At 39.8% G+C, this 19,429-nt stretch overlaps 2 protein-coding genes across 4 annotated transcripts; one reads left to right on the forward strand and one right to left on the reverse strand.

Moving 5' to 3' along the window:
- The first annotated feature begins 129 nt into the window (after positions 1 to 129).
- tnnt2d (troponin T2d, cardiac) lies at positions 130 to 5,183 on the forward strand. 2 transcript variants are annotated; one of them, XM_034145991.1, is made up of 13 exons: positions 130 to 185; positions 1,119 to 1,167; positions 1,275 to 1,285; positions 1,371 to 1,388; positions 1,521 to 1,542; positions 1,643 to 1,700; positions 1,799 to 1,915; positions 1,995 to 2,072; positions 2,169 to 2,279; positions 3,540 to 3,652; positions 3,739 to 3,829; positions 4,150 to 4,187; positions 5,006 to 5,183. In XM_034145991.1, the coding sequence occupies exons 2-13, from the start codon at positions 1,136 to 1,138 to the stop codon at positions 5,049 to 5,051; spliced, it is 735 nt and encodes a 244-aa protein (XP_034001882.1). In that variant the 5' UTR covers positions 130 to 185; positions 1,119 to 1,135; the 3' UTR covers positions 5,052 to 5,183. The 2 variants fall into 2 exon arrangements, with proteins under 2 accessions (XP_034001882.1, XP_034001881.1); XM_034145990.1 differs by having other exon boundaries at positions 167 to 185; positions 1,086 to 1,167.
- dnm1l (dynamin 1-like) lies at positions 4,791 to 19,269 on the reverse strand. Of its 2 annotated transcripts, XM_034145989.1 has the most exons (19): positions 18,997 to 19,269; positions 17,281 to 17,425; positions 15,119 to 15,165; positions 14,634 to 14,705; positions 14,382 to 14,468; positions 14,102 to 14,264; positions 13,767 to 13,887; positions 12,265 to 12,396; positions 11,816 to 12,022; positions 11,582 to 11,702; positions 11,341 to 11,496; positions 10,650 to 10,739; positions 10,463 to 10,555; positions 9,210 to 9,263; positions 8,953 to 9,024; positions 7,851 to 8,018; positions 6,845 to 6,954; positions 6,584 to 6,743; positions 4,791 to 5,917 (listed from the first exon to the last, which is right to left on the reverse strand). In XM_034145989.1, exons 1-19 carry the CDS (start codon positions 19,096 to 19,098, stop codon positions 5,861 to 5,863), a joined length of 2,157 nt encoding a protein of 718 aa, XP_034001880.1. In that variant the 5' UTR covers positions 19,099 to 19,269; the 3' UTR covers positions 4,791 to 5,860. The 2 variants fall into 2 exon arrangements, with proteins under 2 accessions (XP_034001880.1, XP_034001879.1); XM_034145988.1 differs by lacking the exon at positions 8,953 to 9,024 and having other exon boundaries at positions 18,997 to 19,268.
- Positions 19,270 to 19,429: the final 160 nt, after the last annotated feature.

Genomic DNA, 19,429 nt, shown 5'->3' on the forward strand with positions numbered 1-19,429 from the left:
GCATGTGTGTTTGAGACACAGTCCTATTATGATGTCCGGTTGTCTAACAATAGACCCACCCACCATAGGGTGCTGCAGTCACATGAGTAAGGAGGCTGGACTATGTATCCTTGATGCTCAACCTGTTGGTGAAGCTCAAGGAGCCGAAGTCTGTCAACTCTGAGCTTTCTCTGTCTGGGTCACAGGTAAGGACTCTCTTATTTCAGTGCCGCTACTTAAATCAAAACCTTGTTTAGTCATACATCTTGAAATGTGTGTAAACTGTTTTTCGTAAGTTATTGTGCCAGCTAAGATCTTGAAGCCAAATGTACTTGCATTTAATGTCATCAATGTGGTTGAACTTCATCCATAACCACTCACTCATATGGTGACATTTATTTCTTCTCATTCATGTCTTCTGTTGATGCAAATATTGGTATTTGTAACTACCTTAAACCACACTACGTAAATATTTGTAATAACCTTGGATGGAAAGTAACTAAGACAGTTTAACTGAACACTGTCCTAAAGTAGATTTGGGGTTGTGCTTTGCTGGATTTAGGTATTTTTTGCTTCTTCATATCTATAAATAATACTTTAAATATATAGATATACTATATCTGTAAAGTTGAAAACTGCTCTGACACAAAATAGATTACATATTTGAATATAAATAACTTAAGGAGGAAGAAAAAACGTACATTAACTTGAATAAAAGTCGGATATTGTTCAATTATGGGTTACTCTATATGTCTAATAACTACAATCAGAGGGACATTTCTATATTGAATATAAATAATGGACCTCACCTTTAACTTAATGAGTTTACATGCAAAACATGAGTTTCTAAAAAAGTAAACTAAAGCAGCATTTTACAGCTTGCAACGTTTTTGATTCGTGAGTACATTTAGCTGCTAATACTTACTGTAAGTATATTGTTTTGAATGCAGGACGTTTAATAGTAACAGCGTATTTTATTGTGACATCGCTTCTGTCGCAGATAAGAATACTTATTCCACTTCTGCCACAGTGACCACAGATATTTTGGGTCATAGATGCCATCTCATGCTCTGCTATGTTGTTTAATGATCTGTAATATTTGCCAGTCTTAAAATAGGCTAATAGGGATCATTTTGCAGAGATCATCCATATCAAAATGTCTGACACAGAAGAAGTCGAAGAGGTTCTGTATGTACTCATTTTTGTACTTTCATCATATTAATGTTGATATTGTTTTGTGTTTTCCAGTTTGTTTATTAATCATTTTCTTATTCTTTTTGTCAATTCTTCTGCAGGGAGGAAGAAGGTAAGAACGTTGAATCTGCCCGTGTTTTAAAGTTCTCATTTGATTTCCAAACGTTTTACTAATTACTTATGTTCCTTATCATTAGCACAAGAGGAGGCAACAGGTACGCAAACTTTCATTTATTTTTTACTTTTTTCTTGCAACAGTTAATAATGTTAATGACCTATTGAATATGAACTCCCTGTTCACTTAACAATGTATTCACAATGTCTATAATTGTCTTTTCTTGTTTCAGATGAGTCAAAGCCAAAACCCAAGTAAGTGTCTGGCTCGTCTGTGGATATAATCCCAATACTTAACACTTATATTATACAATAGATTATAGATTATACAATTATAAACCTTTCCCTTTCACAGGTTCATGCAAAACATTGCTGCCCCAAAGATCCCTGATGGTGACAAGGTGGATTTTGATGTAAGTGGATCTCATTTAATGCCTCATTTTTGATAGAAAACATCCATTTGGATCAGATCGACTGATTTCTTTTGATTACACTTGTTTTGTGATGGCAGGACATCCACAGGAAGCGTCAGGAGAAGGATCTGTCTGAGCTGCAGTCTCTGATCGAGGCTCACTTCGTCCAGAGGAAGAAAGAGGAGGAGGATCTCGTCGCCCTCGTTACCAGAATCGTGAGTGTCTTAATCAAAGAGGAGATATTGTATTCTGTTTGTTCAACGCACCATGACAGTGTATATTTTCATTTCACAGGATAAACGTCGTGCTGAGAGAGCAGAGCAGCAGAGAGTCAGAGCAGAGAGGGAGAAGGAGAGGCAGGCCAGACTTGCGGTATGATCTCAGTGAACATTACTTCATATTCTCACACTTTAGGACATCAAAAATGTGACAGTGTTTTCTCCTCCTTTCTCACTGTGCTGCATACAGGAGGAAAAAGAGAGGAGGGAGGAGGAGGATCATCGCAAGAAGCATGATGCAGACGCCAATAAGAAGAAGGCCCTCTCAAACATGACTCAGCAGTACAGTGCTGGGCAGAAGGTCATTCAATTTCCTATTGCCTAGTGTTAAAATGTGAAACATGATGAACAGGGATGCAAAAGTACCCCAAAAAACCTACTTTGTTTGACTGAAAAACTACACGGATAGAAGTACCTAAGCTAACAAAATATGTATTACTATCTTATTTGTTAGCAGGAGACCACAACCCATTTAAATAGTCTAAAAACAACTGATGATTATGTATGCTTTTAAAAGGGTAAAAAAACTAAAAATGAATCAACCTCCCATAGCAGCATCAATGTAAGCTTCTTTCTGTCTGAGATTTTTAAAATAGTATAAGTAAAACTTGAGAAGTAATACTTTGATATTGCAGCTTATAGGCTAACAGTAGAGGGATATGTTATTGCAACGCTACATTATTCATGTTATTGCAATTCTGAGGTTTTACTTCCATGTTCCAGTTGATGATATTTTAAACTTCTACTTCACTCAGACATACTTTTTACTTAAAGTGGACCTATCATGCTATATTTGAATAATATAGTGTAGGACCATACCTATATAAGGCATATTTATACTTGGTATTAATACCAAACAGATCATGCATTTTAGCCATGCCTCATTTTGCTCAATTTGACATTTTTTAGATCTGTTTTTGCAAGGGCAGATTCAGTGAGAACAGCACCACCTACAGGCCTGGCATATGTACTACAGCGTCTCCAGCGCTTTCGAACGGCAATGGCCGTGGTTGTCTCCTCCTGATTGGTGGAGTTGGCCCAATAGCCGTAGCGCCACTGTCCTGACGTCAGGACAGTGTTCAAATCTGGATCAGTTTTTATCAGATCCATTGCAGCCCCTTTTTTAGAGATTTGGGTATGGAGGAAAATAGAGAGGGTTGTGTTTTCTGACACTTGGTGAGTTCCCTGGAACACCGGGGACACATATTCATGTATAAAAGACGTACAAAAGTGCATTTTGCATGATAGGTCCCCTTTAATTGAGTCGACAGATTAAGGCAGTACATACAGTACTTTGCAGATGTATTTACCCAACACAATTTAAAAAAGTTCCAGTTTGCATTTTAGTTTCTGTTTGCAAGCAGGACTTTTATCGTAATGGAGTGATTTTTACATGTTTTATCACAACTTTTACTTAGGAAAAGGATATAAGTAATAGTGGAGTAGTAATTTAACTTTTGTTTTTAAATGGATCCCTGTTTGGAAAGTATGAATTTAAAAAACAATATTCCTTTTTGTTACTTTCAGACTTATGTGTATTTCTGCTTTATGACGAACACAGGGTGAGACAAGAAAAGGAGGCAAGAAACAAACTGAGAGGGAGAAGAAGAAGAAGATCCTGGCTGACCGCAAGAAGGCTCTAATTGTTGATCATCTGAATGAGGACAAACTCAAGTAAGTCCAAACTGTGCAGTGTTTTAACTTACTTCACTCCATACAAAAGGATTTAAAATATGCTCAAAATGGTCGTTTGTGTTTAGGGAGAAGGCCAACGAGATGTGGCAGTGGCTGATGGGACTGGAGGCTGAGAAGTTTGATCTCAGTGAAAAACTCAAAAGACAGAAGTACGACGTAAGTAATCCAGGGCACAAACAAAATAACGTATGGATTTGGCAATGAGGGCCTCTATCTATGAGAAAGAAAAGAGGCAAACAAACACGGAACACATCTGAACACAACCATCGTTTAACGCCATATTTGACAAATAATCAGCAAAGTCTGGAGTTTGGAGAATATGATCAGGAGAAACAGTGCTAGAGAGGTAATAAATAAGTGGCTGGGGAACGACAGATGATAGCTGTCCATGTTGGGTGGCTTTCCTGTCCGTGTTGACAACCTGTGCTGGACCTGTCTGGTTACATACTGTATGTTTATTTTATATTTCCTTGCAGATCAACCAGCTTCTCGGGCGCGTCCAGACTCACCAGAGGTAAGTACACAAACTCCGTGATGTTACTATGTACTTCTTGTGTTCCCTCCTTCCTCAAGGGGCTATTTAAAGCTGCAAACATCTTTTTATAAAAACAATTCAGAATCAGAATAGGAAAGCCTTTATTTGTGCCGCAATGGGGACATTTCTGGCATTACAGCAGCAAATGCAGCTATATGATAATATGAGAGCAAAATGTATGAATGTGTGAGTGTAAATATATGAATATGAGAGTGAAAATATATGTGAAAGGAGAATGTATGTGTGTGGGAGGACCCATCTCTTTCTTTCCATTGTGCTAATGTGTACTACCTTACACTTTACATTCACCCTATTTTTATTGCATGGAAGGAACAGAGGTCACAGAGTACAATCATGTATAAATACTCAATATAAAATGGACACAACCCTCACCATCATGCTCCATTACATAATGAACATACTCGCTAATTTTGCTCATGTTTTACTTTACATCTGGCAGGTGCTGCATCGTAATCTAATTTTTATATTCTTAACTTTCATCACAACATATATTTTTCACGACTGCATACATTGAGAAATATCTGATCATGAACAGGACTCTTCCAAAAACTGCAAAGGAAATAAACGTTACTTTTATTTGCATTCTCATTCGCATAACAAACACTTTAAGCCTCATATATATAAAGGTCTGTATTAACCATCAATACTGTCTCATCAAAAACACACCCCGTTCACTGTTTTGTGTTTTCATTTGCAATCAAATCACCTTCACTTGTGGCATCACACTGATAGCAGTGTTTGGTATTTGGCTTTAATCTCTCCCTGCATCCTTTCAGTGCCAAAGGTCGTGGAAAGGGCAAGCTGGGCGGCCGGCTGAGGTAAAGGAGCCGCCGGAGGAGGGCGAGGCAGACACCAGTGATTGGCCGATGTGTCCATTATTTGTGTATTCATTGTTCTGTTGTGTTGGGTTACATGTCAATTATCATAAAACAATAAATAAATCATTACATCCCCTCTGCTGCCTCCCTGCAAACTATGCAGATTGTTTCTGTGTGAATAAGTCCAGCATACTGTACCATAACACATTTATACAAATACTTCAGCAGCATGAATTGTTTAGAAACACTTTTTAAAGTAGCTAAACCGCTAAAAATGTGTACGAGAGCGTGTTGAAACATGTGAACAAAGGGACAAAATGGATCTGATGTTGAACAGTTGAATGTCTACATTAAATTAAAACTGTTTTAAATCGAAATTAAGTGCATTTCTTTTGAGCAATCAGCAGTAGACATTATTTTGTCAATAAATAAATAGAGAATGGACATGATAAAGACAGCGTCTAGATGTCGCAGCATGGGTTTATCAGTTCCAGCTTTAATTCAGATCTACAATAAGAGCAGACATTCTTCAGCAGGGCTCCACATAGTGGTGATGCTTTACATGATCTATTTATTTATTTATTGGTTCAGTTACATAAGAAAAATATAATAATCTAAGACAGAAGCATGTGTGTTGCTGACATTGAGGCGCTGATATGTACTGCCCTTTATTAAATCCAAGTCTTTACTGTAAGTTTAAACTATGTTTCCATATACACATATCCACACCAGTGCATTATCATGTTGTTCGTCTCTGAGGAGCAAGGAGAGCGAGGAGGAGGAGGGTCCGGGAGGGATGAAGAGCGGCCGCCCTCACCACATGTGGGTTTCTCTGATCTCTGCGATCACCTGGCTGGCTTTCTGCAAAGCCTGGACACAGAAATGAAAGATTGTAAATAAAAAACACATGCTTTTAGGTAACATATCAAGGTACACTGACTTTACAATATTTAGCTCCTATAATGCATGCTGTTCATACTGGCCATTATACCATCCCTTCAAGTGTGCTTAAAAGTGCTGGGAGATAAATGAAAGGCACTATTTCTTTGCAAAAACATACTCTTTGGACATTTTTGAATACAATTCCTTCTTCTTGTTACTTTTCTTTTGCTGCAGCTCAACAGTTGAATACAAAGATAGCATTTTGCACTAAAAAGACAGTGACTTTGAAATATATCTACTTTATTTGACAAGCTTAAACTTATGAAACCTAAACTTTTCAAATGTATTTTGAAAGGAACAAGGATCATGGATTTTGTCTTTCGATTAGTTACATTGAAATCGCTTTAGAAAATATTTTGTTAGTGACCCGTATAAGCCGGAAACGCTTAAAACCCCATATGTGTCATTTACATTACAATTGTAATAAAAGGACATGGCTTTTATCTGGATTTACGTAAACTAAAAGAGTTTGAATGAAGAGTGAAAGTAAATGTATATGCCAGACCAATGACAAAAACTTTAATGAGCTGTGAGCGAATGGCTGATACCGGATCTTGTTTTGGGGTCTCTGGTGACACTTGGTGAATGCGTTACCTTGAGCATGTCAGCGGACTCGTTGCGTCTCTGAGCCATGTCCTCGGACTCTGTCAGCAGGTCGTCCAGCAGGCCCGCCTTGTATAACTGACCCACCAGCTCACTCTGCAGGCTGTCCTTCACATGGTTCACCAGGAAGTGCATCACCGCCTTCGGTACACTGAGGCCAGACAACAACACAGGACGAGGGGGAGGGACATGAGAAGCAAAATCACGGCAAAATGTAAAGAATTGCATCATGGTGGGTGAAAAAAAAAGTACCTGTCCTGGATGTTTTTCCGCACAATAAGGAAGTAGGACTTGATGAGTCTCTCGATGACCTCACAGTCCCTCTGCTCCCGGGCAGACAACTTCCTGGAAACTGGAACAGGCTGGGGATTTAAAGAAATTAAAATTAAAGTACATTTCAAAAACAAATTTCGATTTTTCTTCCCACATCAAAAGGTTGAATAAATGTGTTTTCAGTTTGGCATTAATAGAAGTGGGATCATAGCGTGTATAAAAAAAGTGCACGTTGCCACCGTCACATCACACATTGGTGTTTGGAATACTACTATTTTTGAAGCCTTGCGTTTGGTCCTTAAGGCGTCACATCATTTTGGAGACAGGAGTGACCATATTTGAAGGAGAGGCTGGAGTTATTGATTGACAGTACTTGAGGGATACTGTAGCCACCTTCCTTAAAGCCTTGTACTGCGGCTAGTTTTTGTCCATATGATACATGGCTGTAGAGCATTAACTAAGGTTCTGACTGTTCTTTTGAACAACAATGCTAAGAGTGCACATGCTTTAAACAATAGGAGAAAGACAATAGACTGACGGTTGAGAGGAATACTGACTTGATGTAGAAGCCAGAAGTGTCTCTTTGTCTCAGGAAGCTTTTTAAGATTGACAGGACTATGTTTTATCGATCTTTTGTTGATTATTGTCTAACAGTCTCTTTTATCGGATGGTATAAATCATTTAAGGTCAATCACAGAAATGTACTCCATTGGCTGGTCGATGACTGCATCAAAATAACTGGCACGCTTAAAAACACACAGTTAAATAAGAAAGAATCTCCTGTTATTGCCATTTTCCCCAAAACATCTAGGGAGGTATTTATATTCGCACTATGGTTTAAGTTACTGTCTTAGAGTTGTGATTTTGTGCCATGTGTTATACAAATGTATGCAATTCACTTTCCACTGGGAACAAATAAAGGTTTTGATGAATTGGCTAAACATGGCAGATCTTTCCAGCATTAAAGCACTTGAGGAGTACCCACCACATCGAGCAGGTTGACAGCGTATCCCTTATGAGGGCTTGATGGATACGAGTGCTGCAGCCCGGCTCTCTCTCCCGCTGCTCCCTCGTCTCCCTTCCTGATCATCCCCCTCCAGTTCCCCGTCCCGCCGTCTGTCTGCTCGCCGCTCTGAGAGCCGCCGGCTGCTGCCTGCAGAGAGAGAGACAAAGGGTGGGATGAATCCTGCACATGTTCAGCCACTGCATTGAGTTGTTAAAGTGAACACATTAAGTATACAAGTAGAGTACAGAGGTCAGAAAAAGACTGGGAACAGTTTGAAAGAGTAGCATGCCATTTGCCTTGTTCGATTTTAGGGCAAAAATAATATCACCCAGGTTTAGGATTGGATGATATGAAAATATATATATTGAAATACGAAACTTGTATTCTCCCTGCTTTTTTTAGGCCACCGCAAGGAATATTGCAAATTAATATGAAAGACTAATTTTCGAATAATAAATCTATCAATTAGATTTATGATTAGAAAATTATAAAAGTAGGGTAGACATGTGGATATTATCCGGCTGAACAAAACGTGATCTGTCTCTTCAATTTGTGTCAAACAGACCTTATTTTCGAGCTATTTTTTAAAATCCTATGGAGAAATTGCATTGGTTTTTGTCGAAGGAACCGGAAGTGGTAAAATGCTAACTTACTTCCGGGTTCTAGGACACGTCACTGTGGCACTCTATTGCTTCCTCATTAGACAATTTAATATTCAGTGATAATGTTTTTCGATATGGCCAACTCTTCACAAGGTTAATAACGTTTTTTCTAAATGTTCAAAAACAGCACATGCCAGATGAGTATGAATTTATTATAATAAGCAATATAATATTAGTTGTATGTTGTTAGCAGCAATCAGCATGCAGCAAAAAGGGTTAGTATAGATAGTAGAGAGTGAAGGTCAGACTTCATTTGCCCTTCAAATCACACTGCATTGTCAGAGGATCATAGAACAGACCGCCTGCTGCAACAGGGGTTTGGGAGACTTTAAAGTAGAACAACACTTTCCAATGTGATCTGAGCAGGGACGGGGGGGCAGATGGAAAATGTCGGCGGGCAGTGAGTGAACGGGACACACCTTGGCGGCCTCGCCCTCGAGGGCGTGAGGCTCAGAGGGAGAGAGAGACTGCCCACCCGGGCCTTTAAGGGACTAGAGAAAGACAACATCAAGAGAGAAAGTGGACAGAGAACTGGCAGGAGCTACAGGCAGGGGTGAGCAGGAACTTGGTTAATGACTCAAAGCAAAAGTGGACTAAATCTTCAGGTTCAAGACTTGGAAAAAATAGAGTTACTAGAAAAAGAAAAAGATATTCAGATCATGCAGACTGACTGTACCTTGTCTCTGGGGACAGCAGAGGGCAGGTCTCTCATTCTGTTGCGTCTCTGCTCCTATAAGGAAAAAAGGTTTGAGGAAATGTAGTTTTCCGTGTCTCAAACAATATACATTCACATTTTCATTTATACTTTGTAACTATAAACATCTTAACTATGGAATCTTCAAGGATTACAAAGCAGAGAATCTATAATCCAATCCATTTTATTTCTATAGCACATTTAAAAAGTTGAACAAAGTGCTGTACATCAACAACTGTATAAAAAACATAGCATAAATACATAAAAAACAGACAGGACATGAAACAAATGTAAAACAGGAGACGATGAAACCAGATCAGAAGCCACAGACTGAGAAACTCTCCTACATGACGTAAAAACAATACAAAACACTATTAAGATAAAAACCCAAATTTCACCTGGGGCCTCATTTATAAAGGGATATACATGTACGCTCAAAAAATGGTGTACGCCAGTTTCTACGCAATGTTTGCGATTTATAAAATACTAACTTGACGGGAAATGTGCGGTCCTCCACGCAAACTCTAACCCATGCGTACGCACTAAGCACACAAACGGGAGAGACGAGAAACTGCGACACCGTTGGCAGAAGGAAGAATGGAGAGAAATATGTGGAAATAATACCATAAATAAAATGTTACCTCTCATTTATCAAATATGAAGAATTCATTTTCAAACATTGATTAAAGCCAATCTTTAAATGATTAAACAAACGCCTGTTTGCGACTCCTCAGTGCACACAAAAACATAACTTGGAGAAATAAATAAATACGGATATGCTATTTAAAACCACCTCGAATATGTTGTGTTAATGTTATGAAATGTTTTCTCATAAATGACGCGGTAAGCAGGAGGACAGAATTACGTCTAAACTGACGCCGTTTTGCATTTCTATAGGTTGTAGATACGAGCATGGTTTTATATACTATCACGTTTAATCGTGTTTTATGCCGTTTGCCAAGTCTTGATAAGTCGCTCGTAAAACACAGGAGGTATGGAAACTAAGAACACCATATGTGGTAAATTGTACAGCTAATATAACACAACACATTAGTTGTATTTCCTTTAACTGGTGGATTATGGATATATAGTTGCTGATCGAAAGCTGGAACACAAACCACCAAATACAATACCATAATTTTGGAGCTGCAAATATAATATAAAGTTATTGTATTTAAATCTAATATAACTATGTGAAGTTATCTTCCATTCGTCGTAATCTAACGCTGTCTTACCTCTATGTTATTGTTCATGAGGCCACAGGCGTCGGCAAAGTCAGGATGCTTAGTGTTGATATAAGCCAGCTCGATGGCCACCAGGTTGTGAACCTGAAGAACACAAAAGATTGATTAATATGTACTGGGATGCTCATAAACGTCACTTACAGATGCTCTGAAGTATTTAGTGTGAGCAGGTCCTCACCATTTCGTTGGTGACTGGGAGTCTCTTTCTGAGTAACGAGGTGACCACTTCTACTATGGCATCATGGAGCTTTGGAAACCTCAGTAACTCCTGCAGAGATAAACAGATGTCATTATAATAATTGATAATTCCTTATATTTATTATAGCGCTTTTCAATGACTCAAAGCGCTTTACAGATACACATTACACATACATATCATACAAACATGTAATGGTCATGTACTGTGGACAATACCCACAGGGGCAAATTCAGGTGAAGTGTCTTGCCCAAGGACACAACGGCCTGACGCAGTGGCGGCGGGAGCGGGTTTCGAACTGGAGTTCCCCAACGCCCCCTTGATCTGATGATCAAACGCACAGCCCACTGCGCCACTCCGCCCCGATAAGTGCTTGTTAGTGATTCGATACAGCAGTGATGTTTTATTCCAAAGTGTGACCAGACACAACAGCAAGTGGATTAACAGCACGCCTGGTTCTAGGGTGGGCGTTATACCGTTGAAAAAACGTTGTCATGTACTGCCACAACACAACATTGCCAATAGAGGGAAAAGAGGTCGATTTATGGCTTTTTTAAATACCATAAACATGGTAGAACAAAAACTAAAACACTGTGATATACATTCTAGGTCATATTCCCTTACCTACCGTGAGTTTTAGTATCTAGTGTGCTTGTTTGACCGTGTTTCTCACCTGCGTGCTGTAGTTGCTGCAGTGCTGGATGATCCTCTGCATCTCCTCGTGAACCAGCTCCACGCAGCGCAGGCTGGGCTCCTCCAGGCGCTTCACCTGCCGCTTCACCAGCAGCTCAAACGAAACCTCAGGCACGAATAAAGCAGGCCTCGGGCCCTGTGGTAGTACAATGACATGATGAGTCTTTAATGGTCCAATTCATTCATACCGATACCGAATTAAAGAGAAAGCAGAAACGCACCGTAGCATTTCTGATAGCTGTGAGCACATCAATGGTAGTCAGATTTCCCAGAGGGTCCACAGACTCCAAAGTGCGACCAAAGGTTTCATGAAATATATAACAGATTCTTGCTCCACCACATCTGAAAAAAGAAGAGGGAATGATATTAAACTTGAGCACTCAGGATATTATAGATGCTAGCACCCCTTAGTGGTGTCTGAGAGTAAAGGCAGCTGTGACGGTTGTGTAACTCACAGTTCAGTGGTCTCGATGTACTTGGCCGTGCCCTCTATGGTGTGGCAGTACTCTGCGGCAAACTTAGTGATGAGCTGCAGCAGCGTGGAGCTCTTGTCCTCCACAGGCTCACCGTAGCTGTTGAGTAACGACTGGTACTGCGCTGCCAGCACGTTGATCCTCGTCTTCAGCTCGGGGAGACAGTCTCTGATGTGGTGCAGGAGTAACCTGGGATCAAATGAAAGTGATCAGTTTAGATGCTGATGGGAAACAAAGAGGGGGACTTGTTATAGAACAGCAGTACTTTGACATGAAAGATTAGGTCTTATTTTCCACTTTGACAGAAAAATAGTAAACCTCAAAGGAAAAAAGATCAATAAGTGACTCAAACATTTCATTAGCCAAATAGAAAATTGTGTAGCTAATTCAATATTTATAAATAAAATATTTGATCAATTCAAACTTCTCACCTGTTCAATGTTCTGGCGAGATATTTGGTACCATTTCGGTTTGCAAGGGAGGGATACTTCTTTTGTAGGAAGGCATATTCATCACGGGCGGCATCTGCCACCAACTTCTTCTGATTGATATCCAACTGACTCCTGAGGAAGTGCAGACACAAGAAAAGAGGAAACAGTTCCCAGATGAAGGTGATTATGTTGTGTGGAAATCTGGTGGAAATAATTACATGTTTTACCGAGGTTGTGTGGTATGAACATCTAATGTTAGAAATAACTCAAAACAAGGAAGCCCCGGAAGCAACAAAGTAAGAAATTAGAGGGAAGTTTCCAGATCACAAGCTATGATTTGACCTTCAGGGAGGCTCTGTATTGTATACATTTGTTTTAAATCATGTTGGTTCTGTGTCCTGGCATATTGTCTCCATCTTTGTATTATTATTTTTTCAAAGTTAGTTTGTTCCTTCCGTTGTTCCCCGCTTACTTCTTCCTTTAACCCTTATGTTGTGTTCGGGTCTCCCGTGACCCGTTTCAAGTTAAAATGATATAATAACTACGCTCTAGTTTTTTGTATCGGAACAAGGCTTCATGATATCCTCCACAACAGCTATATAAACACTACAAAACTGATTTTGACAATTTTAGCCAAGTCTGAAAGTCTCTAAAAATAAAAGTGTATAATTTGGTGTTGGGGTCTGGGGAGACCCAGCAGAATTGTTTTGGGTGACTCGAGGTCAAATTCGGCCCAATAGAGAGGCGAAGTCCTTCCCTTTCCGGTTGACCTCCATGGGACCTTATTTCGGAAAAAGTATGTATTGAAGTCAATGGAGAGAGAAAGATTATCTTTCTATCCCGTTTGAATTGTGCCACGAATTACACATATGATGTTTGTCAATTTAAAAGATAATTTTGCAAGTCAAAAAAAAATGTGTCGTAAAACTGTGAAGTAACACTTTTTTTGTGTGAAACCGCTCAATGAACTACATCTCCTGTCTCGATAGAAAGATCATCTTTCTCTCCCCATTGACTTCAATACATAATTTTTATGAAATAAGGTCCCATGAGTCGGAAGTAGATGGGCGGGACTTCGCCTCTCTATCAAGATTAATCTTTGACTTTAGACACACCCCCCCCCCCCCCCTTCATACACTGTAACAATAATTTTTCACAACATGCATCTGGTCTCCCCTCTCTCTGCCCCCCTCCCCCCACGGGAACTCGACCTTTCTCAAAGAATATGTACACTAACACTTGAACCTGAACTCACACATGCACGTGTGTAATGTGTTTTGGGCCATAACATTAAATTACAACAGGATTGTACGGTTATGAATGCATTATAAGTTAGTTATGATGTAGTTAAAACGATATTGGATGATAGTCATTTTTTTTGTGTGTGTTTTGGACTGAGATAAATCATGGGTCAAAATTGACCCGCGAACACCATGAACGGTAACAGCTTTCGAACACAACACAAGGGTTAAAACTAATGTAGCACAAAAGTGCAGCGTTACCTGTTAACTACTCCAATAATGCCCAGTTTGACAGGAATGACCCTGCCCAATAATACATCCATGGCATCTGTGCCGGCGTCCATCAGATCCAGCTTGGTCACCACTGCTAGCGTCCTCCTGCCTAGAGACAAAGTCATCATAAACAGGTCAACAAAAACAACACTGAGGCAGGAAATGCAACGAGTCAAGTTACTTTTCGTTATAAAATCTGGACTGCATACGGCACCTGCTGTTGTTAAGCCCTAGATTCGGATCAGGAAAAACCTTTAACAGCAGATAAAAACCTCAGGAAAAGCAACGGAAGAAAATAAGGGATAAACAAGAAGTCCATTTACCATCAGGGTCAATGTCGCGGGATACTTTAAGGGCCTCTGAGGTTGCCATGTCTGTATTTGCAGCAGTCACAGCCAGGATGATGGAGTTGGGGTTGGAGATGTATTTGTAGATCAGTTCTCTGATCTGACCCTCTATGTCTTTGGGCTGGTCTCCCACTGGCAACTGTTTTAACAAATACACACTCATTGACTCGAATGAAAGGTATCTGATTGCAGGATTATTTGAGTTAATGTTCACTCAGGTTGGGACACGGGGAAGTGAAAGGGAAACCTATCTCACCTTCGTAATGCCAGGAAGGTCCACCAATGTGAGGTTCACAACGTGTGGGGAGAAGATTTTCAGGTGAATGGGTTCATCACTGATACCCTGGAGAAAAAAACAAACCAAAAAGATGATAACTCTTACAGGCTGATATTGCTTAAAAGACTCATCATGGATTATTATGCTGATATTAAGAGATCATCCAGTTTGTCAATAGACCATTTCTTGTTTGGCAACTTATTCCCTTTGTTATGGCCGCATTTAGCATACCTTGTTAATGCCGGAAATCCTTTCTGTTTCCGTTTCGATTTCTTGCCTGATCTCTTCAAAGTCTGTGTAGATCTGTAAGAAAATTAAACCATGAAAGTAAGACTCCAATATAACAACAATAGCAACACGGTGTGAGAAAAAACAGAACATGACTGGGTTTGTTTTCCTGTTTAGTGTCATGGGGCTATCATCAAAAGGGATCTTTGTTCAAACATAATTAACTATAAGGAGATGAAGAGACACAATTCAACCTTGGAGGACATTGACCCGACAGCCACACTAATATTTGTAGCTACAGAGAGAGTGAGTGAAATGTTATAAAGATACCACAAAACCACAGAATGTCCTCAACAGAAACAAAACGAGGTATAGAGCAAGGGAATTCCAGATCAAGTGCAGTTTATTCCTTAATTAGATGTTTTGTGGAGGCAGACTTCATTGAGAGTATTGTTTTGGGGCAGACAAGACTGCAAGTACAACTCTACCTTGTTTTTGGTGTGTAGAAATTTGCCCCATTCTTCTCCGTCGATGCCTGCAGAAATACAAAGTTGAGGACAGATGTTGTGGTTACGGATGTGACAGATGTGGCCTGGAGATCAGTGTTACTATTATTACTAATGCTACATCTCATGGGAGGATTTCTCTGCTGGCAATGATGGGATGGAACAACTCTTCAGAGAAAGATCCACAGCTGAATAGTACAAATAAAAACTATAACAGTGGAACAACTGTTCCGCAGCAGTGGAAGCAAATAAAAGCCTCAGGAAAGAAAAAGCATGTGGATTTAGGGAAGCAGGGATCTAGTGTAGAGAGCCTTTAACAAACAAAGCTCTTATTTCAGCTGCAATAATCATAAACATTGCAATGAAAACAAGGGAAAAGTTACATAGGTGGAGTCTGTGAGTCATCTTAACCTGTTATGCCCCGAGCCTGTTTTGCAGGTTTCAGGCTCGAAAATGACATGCCCAAAACAAATGACTACAACTTCACTTCTAAAAGGGTTATATGAATAATTTCTTTTATCAAAGCAAGGTTACATCTGTGAGTTGGATGTAGAAGTGTCAGAATCAATATAGATTGTTCTCAGTCAGAGTAAATTCAGATGGAACATAGCAAAAAAAGGTAAATTCTTACCTCCGCCTAAAGACAAAACATTACTTATAGTGAAAACCACCCTTGAATGATGGGATGGTAGACTAAAAGCTTTAGGAATCCAAACTATAACATATAATAAGTACCCTGTATCAAGATTGAGGCAAAACAAGTTAAATTTGACCTTTTTAAGAGAGATTTAGGGAAAAAAAGTTCCAGGCGGAATAAGCTTTCGGCACATTTGGGTACATCTGGTTCCATCAGTGCCATTTCACCTTTTTCAGGTACCAGACTATAAAAATGGTGTATTGCATTGAATTATCACCATAGGTATTCATTCCATCCAAAGAAAAATTAAATAATAAAAAATAAATAAATTTTATTTGTGAAAAAAAAAAGACCCGCCGACGGGGGCTTTGGGGCTTAACAGGTTAAAAGAAGTTGGTATTTGAAGACACCATATGAGCCATAGGTGGACTTTTAAAATGTAAAATCCTAGCACAAAACAAGTATTTTGAGCAGGAACTTAGACTGACAGACACCAGCCTAAATCGAGTGGAGAGCTTGAGCTGAATCAAGTGAATCTACAATGGTTTGGCAGCTTTGGACAAGCCACAACAATGCAAAGCAGGAGGGGGCATAATGAGGGGATGTTATGTAATTGCAAACACAATATCGCAAAGAGCAAGGAAAAGGAGACCTCTGTTAAGGCGTCCATTTTTCTTTGATTCTGTGGTTAAAGAGAGATCAAAGGAGACAAAAGGGTTAGCCTGTCTATCTGCAGCCCCTCTGTGACACTGCAGCATCACGCTAAAGCCATTCCCAGAGGACGGCATGGAGGATGCAAATCTTGGCACAGCTTCCCAATGTTTTTTAACTGAAGCAATAGTGCTCAGTTAAACTGCTTGGTGGTCTTTCACAATAAAAAAACAAAACATCCCTTAGTAAATTAAATAATGTCCCTTGTTTAAAACCTTATATTTAAAGGGGACCTATCATGCCAAATGCACTTTTGTACGTCTTTTATACATGAATATGTGTCCCCGGTGTTCCAGGGAACTCACCAAGTGTCAGAAAACACAACCCTCTCTATTTTCCTCCATACCCAAATCTCTAAAAACGGGGCTGCAACAGATCTGATAAAAACTGATCCAGATTTGAACACTTCACTGACGTCAGGAACGAGGAGCTCCGCCTATATGGGCAACTCTCCACCTATCAGGAGGAGACAGCCACGGCTGTTCTCACAGAATCAGCCCTTGCAAAAACAGGGCTAAAAAAGTGCAAATAGAGCGAAATGAGGCATGGCTAAAATGTATGATCTGTTTGGTATTTTGAAAAAAAAACTTCAGACATGTTTTATTTAGGTATGACCCTACAATATATTATTCAAATGTAGCATGATAGGTCCACTTTAAATCTTATTAAAGACAAATGCTTTTGGACACTTACAGTGAAGTATAGTACAGAAGGCAGACTGCTGAATTTAAATGACTCAAATTTAATGTGCAACAACCCCACAGATACAGAAAAACACAGGAGACGGTGATGTTACCATTCTCTTCATTGGTTTTCCTGCGGTCCTCTGGATCGATGTGCACTAGCTGCAAGATAAGAGGCCGGCGTGTGACGATGCCAGTTCCACGTGGCAGGATGTCTCTGCCCACCAGGCTCTCTAAAACTGAACTCTTCCCACTGCTCTGTAGACAAAAACAACAACATAAACGTTAGAGGGGGACGGGAGTATGAATGACTCGTGGATGAAAAAAAAACAGTCTTTCCATTGTGCAGATTCAGAAAAAAACAGGCTGTGCTGAGCTTGAATGTCTTCGACGATATTTTTCCTGTGTGTTACTTTGAATATTATTTAACCCGTTATCAGTGCTGGTAATTTCCGGAACTCTGGAACCGTAGCTGCATCCGGGGGAGACAAGGTCTATTTAGTCCTTGGTACAGTTTTCATTCACAGTGCAGCTAAGAAGCTAGGAAGACTGTCTGGTTTATTGATATGGGTGGCATAATAAATCCTAATTAGACCTAGTTAACTGGAATACCTGACTTGGCAAGCATATAGGACTGTCTTAGGGAAGAAAAGCTTTTAGATGTGCAGCTCCACTAACTTGGAACAGTCTGCAAAAAGAATGGAAAATTACCAATCTGGTACCACTACATGTTTTTAAAGCTCGGTTGGACGCTACACAATCAGATGCTGTTGGTACCTGTACATGTGGATAGATATGTAAATTGTAATCCCTGTCATTTTTGCGGGATGATGTCCTTTTGTTGTTCTGTTGTTTATGTTTGTATGTCTTCATGTGGAACCTACTGCTGCAGGTCTCCCTTGAAAAAGAGATCAATGATCTCAATGGGATTTCACCTGGATAAATAAAGGTTTTGAATTGATACCTCTTTATTAGACTGGTACTGATTTTCTCAATCGTAGACTGAGGCTTAACCAAGGATGTATAAAGGGCTAAACATGTAATCAGTGACTTCCTCCTTAGCAGTAACTTTGTTTAGACTGATATAGGATGGGCCTATTAATAGACCTTACATGGATAACAAATACTTGGCTTCAGGTCTCAGTTACAGCTGTCCTAACTGAAGGTCTTTGCCGATCTGGGCCTTTGTAGAGCCCAGGCATTTTAAACACTCTGTGGCTGTGTTGTCTCACTGTAACAGAATCAGATACATGCCAACAGGTCTGAGACAGACACATCCTATTAGCAGAGCAGTGAAAATAAATGTGTTAGACAAAAGCTGCCACTTTAACCCAATTAGCTTTAATGTGTGCATATAGATAGTAAGGTGGACGGGGCAGGTGTATTAGACAAGCAAGGTGTTAATTGAACGCCATGGTCATTAGCAGTTCATGGTGCCGTTTATTGTTGTTGTTTTATACCGAGAGGTGTTCGTAATTTTTCGAGTTATAGTGATTATCCTATAGCTAAGAATTACCTTATAAGCTTAGGATCTGAAGGAAAACTTTAAATGGGTTATTATTAGTGCCCCAACTGTCAGCTAAAAACATTGCTAGCCACACAACTCTTAAGTGAGATCACATGTAGCTAGCTAATGCTAATTTAGCCACTAAATAAATTATCCTAGATTAAAAAAGGCGGAGTTTATGTAAAGTCAGTCTACACAGTAATGTCTACCACATCTGCATGAAAGTGAAAGAAAAACTGAGGTTTCCATACCAGAAGAAGCTAAAACCATAACTTGGCGCAGGCTAACTAACCTGCTAGCCCTAAAGCAAAGTGTTTCTCACCTGAGTTCCCACAACAACTATCTGCGGCAGTTGGATGATATCCGCGCCCACCGTGTTAAACACATCCTGCAGTTTGTTAATGACAGGAATGAGGGCCTCCATTAGCTCCGATAATGCTCCCGACCTGTCAAATAGCCACCTTTCTATACCCTGCTGCTGCACAGGGGGACAAAGTCATTCAATGATGGCTAAAGCTAAAGCAACTGGCGTCGCTTGGAGCTACAAACAACTACGCAGACAGTTGCTCAGAGTTGAATCATGGGAGTTGGAGTTCACTAGAGACCCGGTCGGCATTCCTATCATCGTGGATTGACTTTTGCTGAACTACATTCCCTACGGATGACATCATGCTCGTGTCCACCAATGGAAAGAAAGGAAATATTTTTTCCTCTACGCAACCGTAACTAAGGTGAGTATCAAAATATTTGTAAGT

This window comes from Trematomus bernacchii, unplaced genomic scaffold, assembly GCF_902827165.1.
Source record: "Trematomus bernacchii unplaced genomic scaffold, fTreBer1.1, whole genome shotgun sequence".
NCBI classification, from domain to species: Eukaryota; Metazoa; Chordata; class Actinopteri; order Perciformes; family Nototheniidae; genus Trematomus; species Trematomus bernacchii.